The sequence below is a fragment of the Rhinopithecus roxellana genome, chromosome 13 (assembly GCF_007565055.1).
Source record: "Rhinopithecus roxellana isolate Shanxi Qingling chromosome 13, ASM756505v1, whole genome shotgun sequence".
Lineage (NCBI taxonomy): Eukaryota > Metazoa > Chordata > Mammalia > Primates > Cercopithecidae > Rhinopithecus > Rhinopithecus roxellana.
In genome coordinates this window covers 70,957,648-70,981,177 of record NC_044561.1, presented here as the reverse complement: position 1 = coordinate 70,981,177, position 23,530 = coordinate 70,957,648, and the positions used below count along the sequence as shown (strand labels likewise).

General features: G+C 55.3%; 1 protein-coding gene across 1 annotated transcript in view; it reads left to right on the top strand.

The window, feature by feature from the left end:
- NTSR1 (neurotensin receptor 1) overlaps window positions 1-18,860 on the top strand; it is a 54,516-nt gene extending 35,656 nt beyond the window's left edge. The window contains exons 2-4 of the mRNA XM_010365207.2: window positions 12,113-12,314; window positions 14,695-14,785; window positions 16,111-18,860. Coding sequence (XP_010363509.2) covers window positions 12,113-12,314; window positions 14,695-14,785; window positions 16,111-16,360 — 543 coding nt within the window. The 3' untranslated portion in view covers window positions 16,361-18,860. The remainder of the gene's footprint in view (window positions 1-12,112; window positions 12,315-14,694; window positions 14,786-16,110) is intronic.
- The last annotated feature ends 4,670 nt before the right edge of the window (window positions 18,861-23,530 follow it).

Below are 23,530 nucleotides of genomic sequence, written 5' to 3'. Positions count from 1 at the left end.
GCTTTCCAGGCTCCCGTCCACTGTGGGTCAGGCATGTCCCCACTGGGCAGCAAGTCCCACAGCTTTGCATTCCAGATCCCAGCAGCATCGCGAGCCGGGCCTGGTACTGCTTAGATGCCTGGGAGGGATGACCGAGGGCAGAGACTGGGGACTGAGGGACAGCACAGTATCCCAAGCTGGCCACTACCAGAACCTTCTAGAACAAGGTCACACCGCCAGTTCTTTATGCCTTCCGTCCTCTGCTCCCCAGACACCTGCTTCCACAGAGTCCTAGGTCTCAGGTGTCCTGTGGGTGGCCCAGGGTGGCCACTGCTTTTCCCTGGGTCCCCCCATGGTGTCTCTGTTTGGATGAACGGAGGCAAGATGGTGCACTTCCGGGTTCTTCATCCCCCCCAACTTTTCCCGCGCGCGCGAAAATCCAGCCGGCGACCCGGGAAGGTGCAGACCAACTAGGCACTGCGCCAGGTGATGTCAATCTGAAGAGACCAAGATTTACCTGGTCGCACCTGTGGAACGCCCCCTGACACGCCCGTGCCCCGCCTATTGCCCTCCCACTCCTAGAAAAGCCGCTCCGGAGGCACGCCACGCGCGGCCTTCCTCAGTCCTCCACTCCTGTCGGGATGTTAGGACTGCGGGAACTCCGTCCGAGAGCTGTACGGGTGACTCTGGGGGCCCCTTTTGTCGGGGGGCCAACAGACCTCTCCCTACCCACCTTCTTCCCTTGAAGCTAGGTGACCAAAATAAACTTGCAGTTTTGCTCCTACCCTTGCCTAGTCGCTGGTTCTTTTGTACCCGCTCTGGTGGTCTTAGAAAAACAAAACAGTCTCCTCTGAGGACAGCCACTGGTCAGAGCCTCCTGGATGACCTCACTCCTGGAAAGCACTGGGCTGTGTCACCTTAAAGATCCCTTTGCTCTCTTGGCCCTGGCACCCCACCTCTGGCATGGGGAGCAGGGACCCACCAGGGTTCCCATCCCTCTCCCCCAGTGTTTCCTCAGTTTCAGGGCTGTGAGGTGGTCACAGTGGCTTTGGTGTGGCTGCGGGGTTCCTGTTCATCCCAGGGCACCTGTCACAGGACACATCCACAGCAGAGGCAAATGGAACGTTCTCTGAGTTTCAGCTTTGTGTTGGTAGTTCACTGTGGGAATCTAGCTTTGGGGGAACACATCTGAGACCCTCCCAACTACCCTGCCCTCTCCCCAAATCAGCTCAGTGGGCTCCAATCCAGAGAGTCAGGCTGGGAGGGGAGCACAGAGCCGCCCCTGCTGGACGCGTATCCCAGCCATCTCAGGCCCACCCATTGCCTCATTGCCCCCTGCCCCCAGTCCAGTCAGCCGAGGGCCCCGTGGTGTGAGTGCGTCATGACATGGTGACCAGCCCCAAAGGGTGGGCCTTTGAGTTGTTTCCCAGTCGTTGGTGTTTTGAATAAGCCTGTGCTGACAGCCCTGGCACACAGCATTTCTGAATTAACTCTGCCGTCGTTCCTGGCCTCAGCTGCGGTGGGGAAGGCAGGTCGGGGTCATGAGAACCCTGAGGGTTGCTCCCAAGTCAGTGTTTGCTGGGTCCAGCGGGGGCCTCTCCACCTGGAGTCTGTCTGGGAGGTTAGAAGAGACCGTCCCTGAGCCTGGGCCCTGCTGGGGCTGGTCATCCGCTCAGGGAGGGGCGATCCCCTGCCAGCCCAGCAAGGCCACCCCAGCGGTCACCACCTTGGGAGGGTGTGGACAGGAGCCTCCCCTCCCACCCGCCGCACAGCTTCTGCAGCCATCTTACAAAGCCTCTGGGTTCTGCAAAGCAAAAGTATTTTGCACCTTCCCACTCAGCACAGGCTGGCCATGGAGCCGGGAAGCAGTGGGCCAGTCTGGGGCTGTCTCTTGATCTAAACACAATGGGATTAATTAGAGAGAAAGGCAGAATACAAAACAAGCAATTGCTCTCGAAGAGTGAGGTGAGAACGCCCTGCCTGAAGTTGAGGGGCTGAGGCCGGCTGTCTGGAGCCTGTGTTGGGGGCACCCTCCTGCTGGCTGGCTGTGCACTCACCCGTGGGCAGGCATGCCGTGTGTACCCCTCCCACTCCCCACCTGGTCTCCACGGCCAAGCTCGGACCAACCACCCAGAGGCTGCAACCCCACCCAGATCCCCCTAACACACCTGCTGTTTCATTGTCTAATCTTTCACTCAACCTCCCTCCTCCTCAACAAAATTACAAATGCAAGGGGCAGAGGCCAGGCTGTCCCTCCCATAGGCCTGGCCCCACCAGCCGTCACCCCAGCGTGTCCCATCCCAGCCTCCCGAGTCGCAGCCCTGTGCCCCCCAATTTGCTCCCTTTTCTACACCCAAGGGAGCACAGTCAGTGCTCCGGGAACTGAGGCAGCACCTCTGGGGTCACTCTTCTAGAAATGATGCTGAGGGGCTGGTCGTGGTGGCTCACTCCTGTAATCCCAGAACTTTGGGAGGCTGAGGAGGGCAGATCATGAGGTCAGGAGATTGAGACCATCCTGGCTAATGCGGTGAAACCCGTCTCTACTAAAAATACAAAAAAAATTAGCCAGGTGTGGCAGCTAGGCGCCTGTAGTTTCAGCTGCTGGGGAGGCTGAGGCAGGAGAATGGCGTGAACCCGGGAGGTGGAGCTTGCAGTGAGCTGAGATCGCACCACCGTACTCCAGCCTGGGTGACAGAGCAAGACTCTGTCTCAAAAAAAAACTAAAAATAAATAAAAAATAAAAAATTAGCTGGGCGTGGTGGCACGTGCCTGTAATCCCAGCTACTTAGGAAGGCTGAGGCAGAAGAATTGCTTGAACCTGGGAGGTGGAGGTTGCGATGAGCCGAGATTGCACCACTGCTCTCCAGCCTGGGTAACAAGAGCAAAGCTCGGTCTCACAAAAAAAAAAAAAGAAAGAAAGAAAAGAAAAAAGAAATGGAGCCTAGGAGGACCTGCTGAGCTCACAGCTGGCCACCCCTCCTGGCACCAAACCCCAGGCACTCGGCTGCCTCCCAGAGACTTGAGGCCCTACCAGCCACTCAAATGCCATCCCCTAGACCCAGACAGGGCCAGGAGGCAGGGGATGGCTGCTGAGGGGTGCACACAGCAGAGAAGACTGCCCAAAGCACGAATGAGATTCCCATGGAGGCAGCCCCACCTCCAGACCACCACGGCTGTCACAGCAGACACCCCTGTTTCCCACCACGACCTTCTGCTCCGAAACAATCACCCCCAAAACCTCAGACCCAGCCATTGAGGCCCACGGCCCAGAGCCTAGCTACCCAGCCGGCTCCGAGGTGGGCGGCCCAGCCAGTTCCTGCCACCTGAGGGTGTTGATGCACACACCAGACTCAGAGGGTGACCCAGACAGACAGCGACAGAGACAGAGAAACAGACACCCAGAGGAAAACAGAGATACAGAGAGAGAGACACAGGGAGACACAGAGACACAGGAAAACAGAGAGATAGAGAGACAGACACAGATAAGATACAACAGAGATAAACAGATGCAGGAAAACAGACTCAGAGAGAGACACAGGAGAACAGAGACACAGAGAAACAACAGAGACACAGAGACAGAGACACAGGAAAACAGTGAGACACAGAGGAAAACACACAGAGAGGTAGAGAGAAACACCCCAGAGGTATAGACACAGGAAGGAAAACATACAAGGAGAGAGAGACAGAGACACAGAAAAACAGAGACATCACAGGAGAAAGATACAAAGAGAGACAGAGACACATGTTCTGTCTCACCTCCAAATCCAGCTGTGGCATGGACCCCGCTGGGACCGGACAGCCTCGCCATCCCCAGGGCTTCCCTGATGTTGGCAACGACCCTCCCCTGCTGCTTGGAATTGCAAAGCCAGGTGGTCTAGGAGTCACAGCCACCACGCGTCCCCCAGAATATTCATGGGGCTGGGCCAGGTGACTCCCTGCTCTCTTTAGAGACAAATAGAAAGGCTCCAGGGTGCTGTGGCATCAGTGGCACTGAGCCATCCTCTGGCCGGCCCTGCATGACCTTCAAGCTGCTTGAGTCCACTAGACAAAGTCCCTCAAGGCCACCCTATGTGGCCAGGGCTGAGACGCCTAGAGGTAGATGCTCAGCCTGGGCAGGGACGGGGACCAGACCTAGCAGGGGTCAGAGAAGGGGTCAGCCAGGAGGAAGGTCCAGGCTGCCGCCCGGCGGGTTAGCACCAGGCCCCCACACTACCCCAGCCTGGCCGTCTGCCTCCTGTTCAGTTCTCACCCCCTGAGTTCTCAGGTCCTTGAGTTTGCTGGACCATCTGCCAGGAGTGCTCAGGGTCCCTGCAGGCTCGTGGGTGCCATCAGGTCAGAGATGAGAAGTCACCTCTGAGCAGAGGCCTTCCCAGAACCCCCAGCACTACCGCAGCCAGGCTGCCACAAGCATCGCTGTGTCTGTAGCTCTTATTGACCCTGAAGTTACTGCAGGTGGTTCTGTCAGTGGTCTCTCCTCCCCAGGATCCAAGACCCCTGACGGCAGGGGCTCCTATGCCTTCTCCAAGGCAGTGATATTTGTGGGAGGGGACGGAAGGAGAAAGGGAGAAAGGTGGAGGGAAGCTAGACTAACCAAGAGAAAAGGGAGAAGGCGTAGCTAAAATCAGAAGTGGAAGAAGAGACTTTACGAGATGCCACAGAAATCAAAAGGGTCATAATAAACTGTGAACAATTTTATACAAACCAGCTGGACAACCTGGAAGAAATGGATACATTCCTAGAATGTAAAGAAACTCACAAGCTTCCTAGAGTCAAACATGAAGAAATGGAAAATCTGAAAGGACCAATAACAAATAAGGAGACTGAATCAGTTATCAAAAACCTCCCAAAAAAGAAAACCCCAGGGCAGGGCCAAGTTGCTTCACTGATGGATGCTACAAACATTTAAAGAAGAATTAACACTAGTCCTTATACAACTCCGAAAATGTGAAGAGGAAGGAACACTTTCTAACTCATCTTACGAGGTCAGCATTATCCTGACACCAAAGCCAGAGAATGGCGCTATGAGAAAGGAACCAAGAGGCAAAAATCCTCAACAAAATACTAGCAAACTGCATTTGACACCACGTTGAAAGGATCATCCTTCATGAGCAGGTGGGATTTATCCCTGAGATGCAAACATGGTTCAGACACACGAATCAGTAAACGTGATTCACCGTATGAACAGAATGAAGGACAAGAGCCATTTGATCATCTCATTTGATACAGAAAAAGCATTTGACAAAACTCAGCATCCTTTCATGATAAAAACACTCAACAAACTGGGTATTGAAGGCATGCTACACAATAAAGGCCACGTATGACAGACCCACAGCTAACGCCACACTGAGTGTAAAGGCCACGTATGACAGACCCACAGCTAACTCAACACTCAGTGTAAAGGCCACATATGACAGACCCACAGCTAACGCAACACTCAGTGTAAAGGCCACGTATGACAGACCCACAGCTAATACCACACTCAGTGTAAAGGCCACATATGACAGACCCACAGCTAACGCAACACTCAGTGTAAAGGCCACGTATGACAGACCCACAGCTAATACCACACTCAGTGTAAAGGCCACATATGACAGACCCACAGCTAACGCAACACTCAGTGTAAAGGCCACGTATGACAGACCCACAGCTAATACCACACTCAGTGTAAAGGCCACGTATGACAGACCCACAGCTAACACCACACTCAGTGGTAAGAAGTAGAAAGCTTTTTCTCTAAGGTCAGGCGAAGCGAGGATGCTCTACTCAACATGGTCCTGGAAGGCCTAGCCAGAGTCATTAAGCAAGACAAAGCAGTAAAAGGCATTCACATCAGAAAGGAAGAAGTAAAATTTTCTCTGCAGATGACATGAACTTATGTATAGAAAACCCTAAAGATGCCACCAAAAAAAATTTTTAAAAAAGCTGATAGAACTAATAAACACATTGAATAAAGTTGCAGGATAAAAAATTGACATATGAAAATGAGTTGTGTCTACACTAACAATGAATTATCCCAAAAAGAAATCAAGAGGGCTGGGCACAGTGACTCACACCTGTAATCCCAGCAGTTTGGGAGGCCGAGGCGGGTGGATCACCTGAGGTCAGGGGTTCAAAACCAGCCTGGCCAACATGGCAAAACCCAGTCTCTATTAAAAATACCGAACTAGCTGGGCGTGGTGGTACGTGCCTATAATCCCAGCTACTTGGGAGGCTGAGGCAGCAGAATTGCTTGGACCTGAGAGGCGGAGGTTGCAGTGAGCCAAAATTGTGCCATTGCACTCCAGCCTGGGCAACAAGAGTGAGACTCTATCTCAAAACAAACCAAAAAAAAAAAAAAAAAAAAAGGCAAGAAAACAATCCCATTTACAATAACATCAAAAAGAGTAATTTAACCGAGGAAGTAAAAGACTTGTACACTGAGTGTAACATGGTGAAAGAAACTGATACAAATATATGGAAAGATATCTCACGTTCATGGTTTGCAAGAATCAATAGTGTTAAAATTTTCGCACTACCCAAAGTGATCTACAGATTCAGCGTAATCCCTGTCAACATTTAAATGACATTTTATGCAAAATAGAAAAAAATCCTAGGATTCGTATTTAACCACAAAAGAGCTCAAACAGTCAAAGCAATGCTAAGAAGGAACAAAATGGAAGGCACCACACTTCCTAATTTCCTTTTATATTACAAAGCTATAGTAATCAAAACAGCATGGCACCAGCACCACATAGATCCAGGAACCGAGCAGAGAGCCCAGAAATAAACCCACTTCTGTACAGTCAAATAATCTCTGACAAGGTGCTGTGGTTTGAATGTCTCCTCCAAAACTCGTATTAAAACTTCATCCCCGGTGTGACAGGATTGAGAGGTAGAGCCTTTCAGAGGTGATGGGATCTGTGAGGACTCGGCCCTCATGAATGGATTCATCCATTCATAAATAAATGAGTTAATGGATTAAGGGGCGATCACACAAGGGGAGCTGGTGGCTTTATGAGAAGAGGAAGAGAGACCTGGGCTAGCATGCTCAGCCCTCTCTGCATGTGATGCCGCGCGCCACGGCGGAACTTTTCCAAGAGTCCCCCCCAGCAAGAAGGCTCTCATCAGTTGCATCCCTTGGGCCTTGGACTTCCCAGCCTCCATAACCATGATAAATACATGCCTTTTCTTTATAAATTACCCAGTTTCAGGTCTTCTGTTATAAGCAACATAAAATGGACTTAGACACAAGGGCACCAATACACAGTGAGGAAAAAGCAGTCTCCTCAGTGATGTGAAAACTGGATATCCCCATGCAAAAAATGAAATTGTACCCTTATCTCACACCATGCAAAAAAAAAAAAAAAAAAAAAATCAGCTTAAAGTGGATTAAAGATCTAAACATAAAACCTGAAACTATAACACTGCTAGGAGAAAACATAGAAGAAAAGCTTCTTAACATTGGTCTTGGCAATGATTTTTTTATGACAGCAAAAACACAGGCAACAAAAGCAACATAAATAAGACTACATTAAATTGAAAAGTCTCTGCACAGCAAAACAAACAACAAAATGAAGAGGCAGTCCTACAAAATAGGAGAAAAATAAGCAATTTTAAAATGGAAAAGGGACCTGAGTAGACATTTTTCCAAAGAAGAGCTACTTATGGCCAATGGGTTTATGAAAGGTGCTCAACATCGCTAGTCATCAGGAAACCACAAATCAAAACCACGGTGAGCTACCCCCGTACACCTGTTAGGGTGGCGATCATCAAAAAGCAGGCAGATAACTAGTGGTGGGGACAATGTGGCGAAAAGGGAACCCTGGTGCACTGTTGGTGGGAATGTATGAAGTGGGTACAGCTGTTACAGAAAACAGTATGAGGGCTCCTCAAAAAAATTAAAGATAGAACCACCATAGGATCCAGCAATCCCACTTCTGGGTCTTTATGCAAAGGAAGTGGAATCTGGATCTTGAAAAGATCCCTGCAAGCCCATGTCCACTGCAGCACTGTTCACTATAGCCAAGATACGGAATCACCCCAAGTGTCCCTCAACAGACCCCCGGATCAAGAGAGCGTGGTGCAGATACACAGCGGAGTGCTGCTCTGTCTGGAGAGCATGATGCAGATACACAGCGGAGTGCTGCTCCGTCTTGAAAAACAAGCAGATCTTGTCATTTGCAGTAACCTCAGTAAACCTGGGGACATTATGCTAAGTGAAATAAGCCAGGCGCAGAAAGACAAATACTGTGTGATCTCGCTTATGTGTGGAATCTGAAAAAGCCAAACTCGTGAAAACAGAGAGCAGAGCACTGAGTGCTGGGGGAGGGGAATGAGGAAGGGGAAGAGGACAATCAGGGGCTGCAAAGTTTCAGGTATAAGGCGAGTAAGTTCAGGAGCTTTGAGGTATGGCATGAGGACCAGAGTTAACAATACTGCATTGCACACTCAAAATTTCCTAGAATAAATCTTGTGTTCTCACCACGATAAAAGGGGGCCACTATGTGAGGTGATGGATGTATTCATTAGCTTGATGGTGGTGATCACTTCACGATTATCCATAGATCAAAACATCACATCGTACACAGTAAATAGATACAAATTTTTTGAGATGGGCGTCTCGCTCTGTCACCCAGGCTGGAGTGCAGTGACGCAGTCATAGCTCACTGTAGCCTCAGCCTCCCAAAATACTGGGATTCCGGGAATGAACCACGGTACCCGGCCAATAGATACAATTTTTATTTGTCAATTATCCCTCAATAAAGCTGTGGGAAAAGGTTAAAAATATATACATTAAAATTTAAAACTTCCATGAAGGTTTTTGGTTTTAGGTTTTAATCTTTTCAATCTTCTCACCCCATCTGGAATTTTTTTGGTGTAAGATCTCTATGAGTTATGGTACAAGCTCCAGGAACTAAGTCAAATTGTCTTATTCCTTAAAAAAAGGAATATTTATTTCGCTCAAGACACACTGAAAGTCCAAGAGTAATAGCTGCAGGCACAGCTTGATCCAGGAGCACAAACGGTGTCCTGGGGTGCTCTGTTCCACCGGTGCTGGCTTCACTCTTAGGCAGGTCTTCCCTGAAAGGTAGGAAAATGGCACCAACGGCCACAGATGTATGTCCCACTCAGTGAGCCCAAGCAAAGTGTTGTCTAGCAAAGGCCTGGGGCTGGCCCTCATCAGACAAATGTGATTGGTGCAAATCTTTGGCTGACTTGTCCAATGAGGGTCCACCCAGGCCTGTTGGGATGTGTTGATTGGCCAGGTCTGGGCCACATGCCAGCTGGATGGAGGGTGCACGGGTCCCCAGGGGAAGGAGGCTGTGGTCCAGTCCATCAGCTGTCCAGCACCATGCCTGGGTGGCCAGTCTTCTCCCGGATGATCTGGATGCTGTCTCCATCACAGACGGAGCTTCTGTCTGATCTGGCACAGTCAATGCCTCATTTTCCTCGTTAAGGTCACTCTCAGTGACACTCAGGTACATCCCAGTGGCTGGCAAGGCTGAGGCGCCCTTGTCTCAGCGACCTGCCTTTCAAGAGCCTTCCTGGCCATTCTGAGACTATTGTGTGTGTCTACGCACATAGCTCTCGTGTTTTATGGGGACTGGATGTGCAGAGGTGATCTCAGCGGGTCCTTCTGTCCAGGAAGGGGCCTGTCCTTGCCCCTGCTCAGTCCTTCCCTCACCCCGGCAGCATCGCAGCCTTTCCTCCGAGCCCCCGCGCTGCTCACGGACGTGCTCCCTTTGCCTGTCGTGGAGGTGGGGGCAGCTCCTTACCTAGAGAGGGAGAGAGGGTAAGGATGCCACGAGCCAAAGCCCCTGCTTCCAGCTGTGCGTCTGGGAAGAGAAGCCTGGCCCCAGGAGTCAGGGTGCATTCCCGTCACCCCCCAATCCTACTCAGCTTCAGTCTCCAGGGTGGACAGGTGGGGGAGGCGGGGGAGGGCCGCACTCCCTCTGCAAGGCAGGGCTGCCCTGCCTCTGTCCCCACACATGGCCCTGCGGCAGCCCCTGCTCCCTCCCTCTGGAAACTGCAGGATCCTTCCACAGGGGCAACCAGGGGGTCAGGGCCAGACCCCACAACCCACCGGCCCCCAGAGGTAGCTATTTTTGCCGCCCGTGTCGGTGAGGTTGGTATTTTAAATGTTTTGACATTTAAAATCTGTGTTGGATACATTGGTGCTGTTTAAACTATCCCCGGATTGCAGTGACTCACAGGGAATTGGTTTGTCTCCTGAGGCGGGGCCTGGCCATCCCCCGTTCCCGCTCCCAGCAGCCCAAGTGGGAAGAGGGAGTTTTTACCTGCCCCCAGTCTCACCAGCACCTTGTTGTCCTGCAGAAGGTGAACTTTAGCCAGAGTAGCAGAACATGAGGGACGTGGGACAGCCTCAGATCCAGACACCCATGCGGGGGAGGGCAGAAGAGACCCGTCACCCAGCCACGGTCAGCAGCAGTGGCAGTAGCTGTCAGGAGCCCACACAGGTGGCAGGAGCGAGGGACGCGGGGCTGGCAGGTGCAGGACGCTGCCTCCCGGGGGTTTGAGTGCCCCCTCTCCATGCATGTCTTCTGATCTATTAGCTGAACTCTGCTCAAATGGAAAATGTGGGTGAACTCAGGCTGCTCCTCCCTGAAGGCCTCTGAGTGCTTCTGAGTGGAGCCGGGAGCTTCAGTGGGAGCAGGAAGGACCTTCAAAGGTGCCTCAGTCAGTGCCCAGAGGGGGCCAAGGATAAACCCACCGACATTCCCATGACCCGGCACCTCTCCGTGGCTGCTCTGTCCCATGGCCACCGCCGCCTTCATTAGCGGGACACGGCGAGGATTGTCCTCACTGGGACCGTCCTGACTTGGACTGTTGAGGCCACACAGCTCTGCTCTCCCTGGTGGGAGGAGGTCGGAAGGGAGGTGGCCCCTGCAGCCCAGCCCAGGGAACCCCATGGCTGATACCCCTGAACTTTCTACTGAAATCACAGCCACGGGCCGCAGAGCCAGTACACACCATTTCTCCAAGACAGCCAAAAGCTTCTTGGAATCAGAAATTCAGCATGAGGATCCCAGGCAGCTTGGCAGAGAGGGAGCAGCCTCCGTCTCTGGCACAAGATCGAACCCGCAAGTGTGGAAGCCAAAGGCACCAAGATCTGGCTTGCAGAGAAGAACATCTTACAAAGAATCCAAGGCCAAGGAAGATTTGAAAGCCATTGATGGCTGTTATTCCACTGCCCCGGGGAGGGGTGCCGGTTTCTCCACTGGAAGCTGGGCCATGGCCGTCCTGGCAGGTTCTCCTGCTGCGCGTCCACAGACGCATCCCCTTCCTGTTCTGAGCAGCAGCTCTGGTTGAGGAGGAGGCTGGGCCACTGCCCCATTTGGGAAGCCACGGCCACGCTGCCAGTGCCTGCAGAGTCACATCTCAGCCAGGAGTCGCAGAAGGAGCAGGACTCAGCTCAGGCCAGGCTCAAATCCAGGCGCAGCCCCTCCTGCGCTGGAGTCTTTGGGCAGGACCTCTAGCCTGTCCAGGACTCGGATCAGGTGCCGAGTAGCTGTGATGACCCAGCCTTGTGGGTTGCTGTGGAAGCTAGAGTTGGGGAGCGGGGGCTCCAGGTGCTAATAACAGGGGCCCTGTACCTTTCAATGCCCTGAGAGGTAGCTGGGGTGGGCGAGAGGAAGGGGCTTCTATTAGTGTGAGCTGTCAGGACCTAAGAGAACCGTCTGCACACAGCTGCAAGGCCAGGGCTTGGCTGTCCCACAAGACGGGCCTCAGAGAGGGCAGCCACGTGCTTGTGGGCTTCAGCCATAGACACAACATGTCCAGACCTGGGAACCAAGAGCCCAGGACCTTTGCCACAGCTGGGACACCCCCGTGTTTGTGTTCCTTGCTGTGTACAAGTGGGACCCTCGGGAGGGGCCCATGAAGGTGGGGGAGTCTGCAAACTTCTTCCCAGTCAGAGGCAAGGTTGGGGGCAGGCTGAGGGCCAGCTTGGAACAGCGGCTGGGGTGGCTGTGTCTTCCGGGCAGCTGGGATAGGGCCGGACCTCCTGAACTTGTGTTGATTGAGGGCCTCGCACCTAGCAGGCCTGACACCCCAGCCAGCACAGCAGGGAACCCAGTTGGGGGTGCATGAGTCCTGCTGCTAGCTCTGACGGCCTCCCCGTTCCTCTCCGCAGGTCAACACCTTCATGTCCTTCATATTCCCCATGGTGGTCATCTCGGTCCTGAACACCATCATCGCTAACAAGCTGACTGTCATGGTGCGCCAGGCGGCCGAGCAGGGCCAGGTGTGCACGGTTGGGGGAGAGCACAGCACATTCAGCATGGCCATCGAGCCCGGAAGGGTCCAGGCCCTGCGGCACGGCGTGCGCGTTCTACGTACGTAACCTCTGGGCCCTCCAGGGGCGGGAGGCAGGCCAGGGCCAGCAAAGGCAGCGCGCGCTGAACCACCCCAAGCCTGGGCAAGGTTTAAAGACATAGGGATGGAGCTATCAGGCCAAGACCCAAGGGTGCCAGCTCCCCCCAGGGGTGAGTGCCATTCTGCACTCCATCCCTCCATCCATCCTTCCCTCCACCCATCCATCCATCCTTCCTCCATCCCTCCATCCATCCTTCCCTCCCTCCATCCTTCCCTCCCTCCATCCCTCCATCCATCCTTCCCTCCCTCCATCCTTCCCTCCCTCCATCCTTCCCTCCCTCCATCCATCCATCCTTCCTTCCCTCCCTCCATCCCTCCATCCCTCCTTCCCTGCCTCCATCCATCCACCCCTCCCTCCTCCCTTCATCCCTCCCTCCATCCAACCATCCCTCTCTCCCTCCCTCCATTCACTCCTCTACCTCTCCCTCCCTTCCTTCCTCCCTCCCTCCATCCATCATCCCTTCCTCTCTCCCTCATTCCATCCCTCCCACTCTCCCTCCCTCCATCCCTCATTTCATCCCTCCCTCTCTCCCTCCCTCCATCCATCCATCCCTCTCTCCCTCCCTCCATTCACTCCTCTACCTCTCCCTCCCTTCCTTCCTCCCTCCCTCCAGCCATCCATCCCTCTCTCCCTCCCTCCTTTCATCCCTCCCTCCATCCATCCATCATCCCTCCGTCCCTCCCTCATTCCATCCCTCCCACTCTCCCTCCCTCCATCCCTCATTTCACCCCTTCCTCTCTCCCTCGCTCCATCCATCCATCCCTCCTTCCATCCCTCCCTCCCTCCCTTGTTCACATTCTCCGAGCAGGGCTTGGAGAGTGTGATGGGAATAGGAGAGAATGAAGCCCTTTCATGCCTGAGACCCAGGTCTTCAGTTTGATTTGCCTGAAGCATTTGGCTTGAGCTCCTCCCTGGTGCTGGCCCATTTTCAGGGCTTGTTTGAAGATGTGGCCAGTCACAGGAGAGGCCCACAGCCAAGTATACTACCCTAAGAGAGCCTGGCTCTGGGCTGAGCCTTCCCTGCTCATGGGAACCAGCCAGGGCTTTGGACACAGAGCTCTCAGGGCTGGTGAAGCCCAAGGTGTGGCCCACAGCAGGGCAATGCCCATTCTGTCAAAACCCTGAGGACCAGCCCCAGCTTAGGACTGCTGGCTTGCCGACCTCCGAGGTGTGTCCTGGGCCTGGCGTGTGCCTGTTGTTTTAATAGTAGCCATCCTAATAGATTTGAGGTGGCATCTCGTTGTGGTTTAGATTTGCATTTCTCCAGTGATTTATGATTAATGATTAATAACATCTTTCATGTGCTTGTTGACCATTTGTATCTATTTTGGAGAAATATCTGAGTCCTTTGCCCATTTTTGAATTGGATTGTTTGTTTTCATGTTGAGTTTTAAGAGTTATACTCTTGAGGTTAACTCATTATCAGATGTGATTTGCAAATATTTTCTCCCTTTCTGTGCGTCGACTTCCACTCTCCTGATGGCATCCTTTGATACACAGAAATTTAGTGTTTATGTTGTTCAATTTATCTACTTTTTTCTTTTGTAACCTGTGCTTTTGGTGTCATACCCAAGAAATCATTGCCAAACTCAGTGTTGTGAACTCATTATGTTTTCTCCCAGGAGTTTTATGGTTTTAGTTCTTATGTTCAGGTCTTTAATTCACTTCAAGTCCATTTTTGTATATGGTGTGAGGGGAGGATCCACCTTCATATAAGTGGATGTCCCGTTTTCCTGACACCGTTTATTGAATAGACTGTCCTTTCCCCACTGAATGGTCTTGTTGAAGATCGCTTGACCATAAAGGTGAGGGTTCGTTTCTGGGATTTCTAGTGTACTCCCTTGGTCTATTTGTCTATCTTTAAGCCAGCACAATACTGTAACTTTGTAGTAAGTTTTGAAATCAAGAAGTGTAAGACCTCCAACTTTATTTTCTTACAAGATTGTTTTGGCTGCCCGGGATCCTTTGAGATTTCATATGTATTGTAGGATAGATTTTTCTATTTCTGCAAAAAGCACTCTTGAAATTTGATAGGAATTGAATCTGTAGAGGGCTTTGGGTAGTACTGACACCGTAACAATATTAAGCCTTCCAATCCATGAACATGGGATGTCTCCCTGCACCTCCCTCAGGCCATGTGTTTCTTTCTCTGAGGCCATTATCTCTCTGTCTCTGAGACCATGTTTCTGTCTCTGAGCCAGTGTTTACCTCCCTGAGCCCATGTCTCTCCCTCTCTGAGCCCGTGTCCTGTCTCTGAGCCTGTGTCTCCTTCCCCAAGCCCATATCTGTCCCTCTCTGAGCCCGTGTCCTATCTCTGAGCCCATGTCTCTGTGCCTCAGGTGCAGTGGTCATTGCCTTTGTGGTCTGCTGGCTGCCCTACCACGTGCGGCGCCTCATGTTCTGCTACATTTCGGACGAGCAGTGGACTCCGTGAGTACTGGGAGGTTGGGTGCTGGACAAGTAAGTGCTCCCAAAACAGAGGGCGGGTGTGGCAGGCACTGCTGAGAGGACCCACTCAGGACAGGGGTGTGGTGTGTCCCCCGGTGACCCCCTGGGCAGGGGTGTGCTGTGACTGGGGCCGAGAGAAGGCCTTGGAGGGATAGGTTCAGGGCAGGGACTGTGCAGGCCAGTCTGGTACAGAGAAGGCAAGTCGGTCCTAAGAGAGATGGCCCAGCCAGGCAGTTTCCCGAAGGCGTAAAGAGAGACATCCCTGGCTCTGCTGGGGACATGGTGGGGGTGTCACCTCCTCATATGGCAGCTGTCAGAGCCCCAAGGCCACCCAGGTTGGACCCACAGGGCTCAGCCTGGAGTTATACTCAGGGCTGTGACTTATCACAGCAAGAGCTGCAATACTGACAAACTTGGCTTATACAGCAAAGTCAACAAAGGAAAAAGACACACGGAGTGGGGTCCGGGGAGACCAGATGCAGTGTCCAGGGCCCCCTCCCAGAGGAGCCTCACGGGACAATGTGGGGGCTGATCACAGGGGCACCCACTGCCTGGCAAAACCCCTACTGTTTGCACCAACAATTCAGGTGCAGGGAGCCCCTCTCATCCGAAAATGGCAGAGCCTTCCCAAATCCAAAGCCCCAGGTGCCAGCCAGAGGCCAGCCTTGCCAGCTGGCCGTCCTGAGATGGCAGCTTGGGACCTACTTGTGAGCCGTTTTCTGTGCAGTGGGGCTGCCAGATTCCAGAATAACAGGTGCCTTCCAGTGACAACCACTGGGGAGGGCGCACCTAGGACCAATGAGGGGGAGAAGGCACAGGCAACAGAGTGCGGCCACCGCAAAAGCTTCTGAAACTCAGGACTGCCTGGTGGTAATTGAGCTGCCTGGTGAGGGAGGAGGCAACAAGTTGAGGGCAAGGTATGTGGCTGCTGGGGAGATGTGAAGGGGGTTCCTGCCCTGGCTGTTTGGTTGGGCCAGGACCAGCCGAGCCCTGGACCCTTGGATGCACAGAGCTGCGAAGGGCAATGCAGGCGGCCGCAGGGAGAGGTAGGGATGGAGAAACAGAGCCCACGCCCGGCCTAAAGAAGGCCAGGCTGGGCAGGAGCACAACCGTAACTTGCAGCTGCTCAGGAGAAGCCAGACCCTGGAGTTTGCTGTGAAACATCCCCATGCGCAACCATTCTCAAGTGCTGTTTTAATCAGCATCTGAGCCACCACGTCCCTCGGCCACTGTGGCCCCAGCTCTCACCCCTGCCTTGGGGCCCTCAAGAGCTCTGTCTGGGGTCTGAATGCCTCCTCTCCCCGCAGGTTCCTCTACGACTTCTACCACTACTTCTACATGGTGACCAACGCACTCTTTTACGTCAGCTCCACCATCAACCCAATCCTGTACAACCTCGTCTCCGCCAACTTCCGCCACATCTTCCTGGCCACACTGGCCTGCATCTGCCCTGTGTGGCGGCGTAGGAGGAAGAGGCCAACCTTCTCGAGGAAGGCCAACAGCGTGTCCAGCAACCACACCCTGTCCAGCAATGCCACCCGCGAGACGCTGTACTAGGCTCTGCGCGGCAGGCCATGTCCAGGAGGAGCCTGGCCATGGGTCCTTGCCCCCGAAAAACAGAGCAGCCCCCACCCGGGAGCCTTGATGGGGGTTGGGCAGAGGCCAGCCTGTGCTGGAGTCTGAGGCCTGGGACCCCCCCTTCCACCCCCTAACCCCTGTTTCTCATCCACGTCTCCCGGGCCTGTCCCCAACTCCTCCCCACCCCTCCCCCGTCTCCTCTTTGAAAGCCAGAACAAGAGAGGGCTCCTCTCCCAGATAGGAAAAGGGCCTCTCACAAGGAGAAATTAGTGTGCAGCCAAAGGCCGTTTTCTTTGTTCCCTGACTAATGGATGGTTCCAGAGAAGGAAATGAAAGGTGCTGTGTGGGGCTGGGCCTCTGGTGTCTGGGCTGCTGTTCCCATGTCCACATCTCTGAGGCCTGCACCCCTTCTGTCTAGCTCGGGGAGTCCAGCCCCAGTCCCACAGGCTCTGTGCCTTTGCGCCTTGCCTGCAGACCCTGCCATGCAGACGCATGCCCCCCTCCCTCAGGCAGTTCCAAGAAAGCTCCCTGACTCTCCCCTTCAGGCCTGGCAAGCTGGGGGCCCACTGCTGGGGCCAGGGTGTCCCTCCCACCACCCTTGCCGCAGGCAGCCGTAGCCCCCAGAAGGGACCATGAGCCCAAAAAGGACAAAAATGGGTTGACCTAGAATCGCCCAGACCTCAGCCTCCCCTCCTCCCTCCCTTCTTCACCCAGGCCAAGGCCCAGGGGCTCTGCCGGGACACCAAGTGGGAGGGGGCTCAGGCCTCAGCCTCATGATCTTTAGCTGTGGCCTCTCAGGCTCCGCAGAAGGGATCAGGGGCCTGGTCTCCCGCACCTGCCCACGTGGCCATGGCTGGGATGGGGTGCGCATTCCGTGTGCTCTGCTTGTGGCTGTGCAGGCTGACGTCTGGCAGCCATGCCCAGAGCTGGCTTCAGGGTGGGGCCTTGTAAAGGGGAATGTGGGACAGGGGCGATGGTGCCTGGTCCGAGTAAGACGCCAGGTCCCAGGAACTCAGGCTTCAGGTGAGAAGGAGCGGTGTGTCCAGGCATCGCTGGCCGGCAGCCCTGGGCTGAGGCACAGACTCATTTGTCACCCTCTGCCGGCGGCAGCCCTAGCCCCAGCCTCCAAGCAGTTGAAAAGGCTGGCGCCTCCTTGGTCTCTAGGATCCAGGCTCCACAGAGGACAGGACTGGCCAGGCCCCTGGCTTAAGAAGGTTGCCTGAGCCCAAGAGAAGACATTCCCAGGAGAAGCTGGCCAGGACCAGCCAGGAGCTGGGAGCCACAGGAAGCAAAAGTCAGCCTTTTCTTCAAAGGATTTCCATGTCTCGGAGCAGCCTTTGCCCAGGGGAAATGGGCTCTGGGCAGGCTGCCTGCACCGGCCACGTGGACCCGGGACCCGGACACCTGATCTTGGGCTGTGTTCAGCCACTTTGCCTTCTCCAGACTCAGTTTCCCTGTCTGTGAAATGAGAGTTGAAAGCTATAGTATCTGCAGTCACTTGGATCTGGCTGTTGAGTTGACGGGTTTCTTGAGCCCCACAAAATCCCTCTCCAACCACAGGACCCTTCGGCTCACCAAGAACAGGGCCCAGAGGAGTCAGGCCCATTCGCTGCACTTCCTGTCAAACCTTGCCTCCCACAAGCCTGGTCGTCAGCCAGGCAGCCCTCCCGGCGACCGAGGGCCACCAACCCCAGGGAAACAGAGGGACCTTCCTCCCCCGCAGAGCTCCCATGACATGGTCTGCTCTGGGCAGAGGAGCTTTGCTGCCAGCCAGGGGGGTCCAGAGGCCAGTGCAGCCCCTACCCCTGCTCAGGAGTATCAGGAGTGGGCTCAGAGTTCAGCAAATGCTAAGGCCCCTCAGCCTGGGCTCTGAACGCGGACCTGGACTCGGAGCCAGACAGGAGAGCCTCAGACCCTTCTCTGGGGCTCCTGGACCTTGGGCCATAATTTCTGAGCCTCGGTTTTCCCGTCTAAGAAATAGGTGTGGTCATTCCACCCTCTCACCTGGATGGGACTGTCCTGGAGGACACGCCCTGGAACAGACAGAACGGTGTCTCTCAGGATGGTGCTCTGAGAAAGGGCAACGTGGATGCCCCACTGCCCCAGACCCTCGGTAGACGCGGGATCTCCAGGGCGGGGTCTGTGACTGACTGTGACTGAAGTCGGCTTTTCCTATTGATGTCTTTGTGCCCCTCTCTGTGCACTTGCTGTAGTTAGGGACACATGTCCACGCACCACAGACACACCCACGACACCTGATCCCATATCATTAGCTTGCAGCCAGGTTATGATGTGTGCCCAGAAGCTGGCCCTGTCTGCCATGAGTGCATCGGTCATGGAGTCTGGAGCCCCTGAGCCACCCCTGGGGATGACGCAGCCCCATAGCTCAAACGCCCACCCCCACTCCCACCGTCTGCAGTTGATGAAAACAAACCCCTGTATCTCTCAATAAAGGTGTCCGAAGGGCCCTGGATGTGGACTTGAGTGTTGAGGGCCTGCATGTGCCCACCCACTCATTCATTCGCTCACTCATTCATTCAGACACGCACCGACGCAGCAGCCAGCCTGCACTGGGCCTCTTACCAAGCACCACAGGGCTTTGGCTGCAGAGGCTGGCGGGCGGGGGTGCCAGGATCCCTCTACTCACAGCCCACCCACCCTCCCTAATTCTTCAAGGAGCAGTGGACCTCCTGCAGGGCCTAGTGACCACTGAGGGGCCTGTGCGGGCAGGTCCTCACCGTCTCCTGAGCTTCAGTCTCCTGATCTGTGAGCTGGACACAGAGGAGGCTCAGTGAAGCGGGGAGCCCAGAGTCCCGTGACCGCTCAGGTCAGATCTCCATGGCCCCTCTAGCCAACCCAGGGGTCCTGTGGTTGGAGGGATCATGGCCCCGTCAAGGCCTTAGCAGTGGACAGATAGGCCTGGGTGCAGTACCGAGCCTCTGGCCTGGGCCCAACCCCGTGCAGGCCACTGAGGAGACAGAAGATGCAGCTGAACCCTCACCCCAGGACTTCTGCTCTAAAAATGAGGGTTCCCAGGCACCTCCCTGACCCACCGTTTCCGATTCTCCCCCAACAAGGCCCTGGTCATTCTACATCCCTGGATGGGCGGCTCTGGCTCTCTGCTGTGCTCCTTTTTAGGGCACCAACAGCTTTTCTCCTGCTTGCCTGAGCCTGAGCCACAAGAGGCTGGTGACAGCAGAGTCTGCAGGGTGGCGCCCTGGAGTCTTTCTCACAACCCTCCTGGACCTCAGGATTAGGCGTGCTGGGCTCACCCTGTGGAGCTCAGCAAAAGAAGCATTTGCTTGGGCTTGAACAGTCCAGGAAGGCTGCCTGGAGGAGGAGGCAGGTGGGCCGGTGGGAGGCAGAGCTTGAGCAAGGGAGAGTGCAGGAGTGAGGGGTCTCCCCAGGGACATGAGGGGCTCAGAGTGGCTGGAGAGGAGAAAGACAGGTGCTAGGGGAGCAGCAGGGGAGGGAGAAGGCGGGTCGGGAGCATGGGGGATTTGAGCGCCCACAGAGGGGCTGAGTAGGGCCCTGGTGGGAGGCAGAGGGGAGGAGCCTGGGGGCCCCCGTGGTCAGGAGACTGCTGTGGTTCCTGGCTCCTGGTGGCAGAGAGCACCCCTTTCTGAGGGGGTCCTCTTGGCCACCTTCAGCAGCCCTGGCCCTGCCTGTCCCTCCCTGCAGCACTTAGAGATTCTCTAAGTGTTGTTTTCCTGTGCCTGGGGGCTCAGGACTCCTTCCTTTGGGGGCAGTCGGCTGGCAGCAGGGCTGGGAGGGGTCTGAGTGAGGGTGGGGAGATAAACTATAACCCTGATCATCTCATGGGGTCTTGGCACGTGCTGCCAGGCCCCTCCCTCCCAGCACCCAGCACACACCTTCATCTGCCCTCCCAAGGGGTGCTGCCCTAGATCCTCACCAGGCTCAACCTGTCCTTGTCTGTGCTAAAGTGGTAGTGGCCACAGCATCTCCTGGTAACAAAGATCCCCCCACCTTAACCCAAAGGACAGCAAAAACACAGGACAACCCCACCCACCCTAGGGGCATGGTGCCCCACCTTCCTCTCCATGCTGCACCTGCCCAGCTCGGAGGTGGGGATGGCTGGAGAGAGGACTCCTGGGCCCCTGAATCAGAAGAGGCTGCAGGGTCTCTGGGAAGACCCTGCCACCCAACAGCTGCTCTCTCCAGGTAGCCTTAAATCCCCGACAGAGGAAAGCCCAGAGCCAGGAGGAGGCCGGATGGGGGCAAGGAGAGCCTGCTGCCTTGGGGTCCCCCTTCCCTTCGGCTGTGAGTGGTCACAAGGTGGGCACAGGGAGAGGGCACTCACCATGTGGAGCCCTTGGGGGGCCTGCGTTGTGCACCCAGAGGCTGAGTGGCGAGCGTTGGGTGAAGAGGGGATGCCAGCTCTTCCCTCTTCCCCAGGCAGCACAGCACAGCCATGAGGGCACAGGTGCCGACGCACAGGGTCCTGGGCTGAACTCCAGCTCTGCCACTGTGAGCTGGGACGTGGGATAAGGTGGAAGTTAGCACTCAGGGCCCTGCCCGCAGGACCAAGGTTGGCCCCGCCAGGGGAGCTGGGAGGGAGGCGGAGGCTGCCTTCCTTGGCTTCGGGCCTTGGCGGCCAGGCCAGTGTCCCTCCTGGCCCAGAGTGGCACCTGGACCCTCGACTGCTGCCCTCCACAGGCTCCCTGCCTGAACCTGTCTACACTCCCAAGCCTTCAGAGGAGGACGGTGGCCCGATTCGTCCCCAGGGTTTGACACTTCGCAATGTATAAGGTTAAGGAACTGGTATCTTTCATGAGCCTCGTGCCTGGCTGCCTGGCTCCTTCTCTGCCCTGGTCTAGTCTGACCCCCCCTCCACCAACCGTGGAGCCTGGTGCCACACCTCCTGTCACTCTGGAGGTGGCCCGGGGTATAGCACTGTCTGCAACCAGGTCCTTGCTGTCCTCTCCACTTTAGAGCCTCTCTCCCCTCCAAGCCTCTCTCTGGTCTGAGCCTCCCTCCCCTCTGAGCCTCCCTCCAAGCCCCTCCTCCCTCTCCTCTCTTCTCCCTGCCCCTTCCTCTCGCCACTTCCTCCCTGGAGCTGGGAGCTGTCTCTCTGACTGCATCTCTGGAGGAGGAGGAAGAGGATTGAGAGATAGGACTTTAAGGGCAGATTCTGTCAGGCATCGCCCGGGAGCCCTGGCTGAACCCAGCTGTGTGCAGGGAGCCTCTGGCCGCCCTGGGGCTGAGTATCCTTAGGTCACTGTTCCCATTTGACTGGCCGAGGAAGCCAAGGCTCTGGTAATCTGCCAGGAGCCCACAGCCTCCCTGAGCTTGAAGACCATGGTCTCATCAACTAACCAAGGAAGGAAGGAAGGAAGGAAGGAAGGAAGGAAGGAAGGAAGGAAGGAAGGAAGGAAGGAAGGAAGGAAGGAAGGAAGGAAGGAAGGAAGGAAGGAAGGAAGGAAGGAAGGAAGGAAGGAAGGACTCACCCACCATCTGCTTGTGAGCTGATGAGGAGGTCCCTCCCATCCCCACAGAAGGACACCCCCACAGGAGGACAAGAGGACACACCCACAGGAGGACCCCTCCCCGAGAGCTGACAGCCCCACAGAAGTGCCTTCTGTGCTGGGCGTGTCCCTGCCTCATCCCCCTTCCCACCTCCCTGCCTCTGCCTCCATCTCACGTAGCAGGGTCCCTCAAGCCCCCTGCCCAGCCCCAAGCCTCTAGGGCAGAGGCAGGGCCTTGTTGACGGCCAAAACGCTGTCCTCTGGGGGACAAAGAGGAAAGCCCCTTTCCCAACCACAGGCCTGCAGTGCTCCCACTGCCCCTGAGCCTTGTGTCTCCTGGGCAGGCAGATGGGCGGGCTCACATCAGAACCACCAGGAAGCCTGTTCCAGACCAGCTTCCCAGGCCCCAGCTGAGCCCCAGGCAATCAGAAGCTGGGGTGGCCTGGAAATCTGCATGTTAACAACTTCTCCAGGAGAGTCAGATGTGCCCTGGGGTGGGAGAGCCACCTCCCTATACCTACCCATCCATCCATTCATTCATTCATTCATTCATCCGCTCCGTGCTCCTCGGGACCTGGCTGACTCGTCACCCCCCTGGCTGGCACAGAACGGAGGATGTGGGGCTCTGCTGCCCCAGCCCCTGCAGGGAATTCTCACAACCCCTGTTCACTGCAGGGCGTAGGAGATCAGTGCACCCCAGCCCGAGGAACACTGACATTGATGAGAACATCACAGGAATGGAAATACAATCGTGGAATTCCACCGTCATGGAGCAGGAGATCTGGAGACACTGGCCGGGCAGCCTGCCCCAGGCGCCCTCGAACACCAGTCCCATGAAGCCAGAGCCCAGGTCAGGCCCTCCCCACCCAGCAGGTCTGCTGAGCTCCGCGCTGTTCCAGCACAGAGACAGAAGCCCATCAGCTGTAAGACCCGCCCAGGAGGACAGTGCTGGCCTGTCGCCATCATGAGGCAACAGGGGAGCTCCTGGGAGAGAATTCTGTACACTCTAAATACCTCTGAAGGAAGAAAAACCAGCCACAGCCACTGAGACCTGAGCTTCCTGTACAGAAAAGATCCCCTACCACCTCCTCGCTTTCTCCCAGCTCCCTCACTCCCTGCAATTATGACTGGAATTCCAGTTTTATCAGAGCACCATGGAAACCATGGCCAGGCTGAATTTATGAAAGGAGTGACGCCAAGCAGAGAGAGAACCGGGTAGGGGAAGGCTGGGAGCCAAGGCAGGGCAGCGAGAGCAAGGCAGACAAGGAGGGGCTGGCACCCGCACGGTGCCTGCAGCACGTGGTGAGCAGGCCCTCCCCAGCACACATGCACGTACACAGCATGCACACACACCCATGCACACACATAACCATGCACACACACCATGCACATGTGCCAGCACATGCATACACACAGGCACACTTGTGCACATACATGCACCCACATGCACACATTTACACTCAACACCCACACACGCGCAAGTGCATATATACATGCTTGCATGCACACACAGGTATGGCATGTGAACATGAGTGCACACACACAAGTGCTCACACTCGGGCACACTCAGCCTGCATAAGGCCTCCCATCTCACTAGGAACGGCTCGTTCCTTGGGTCTGTGAGACCTGCCACTTTTCATACTGCCAGGCCAACTAACCAGGT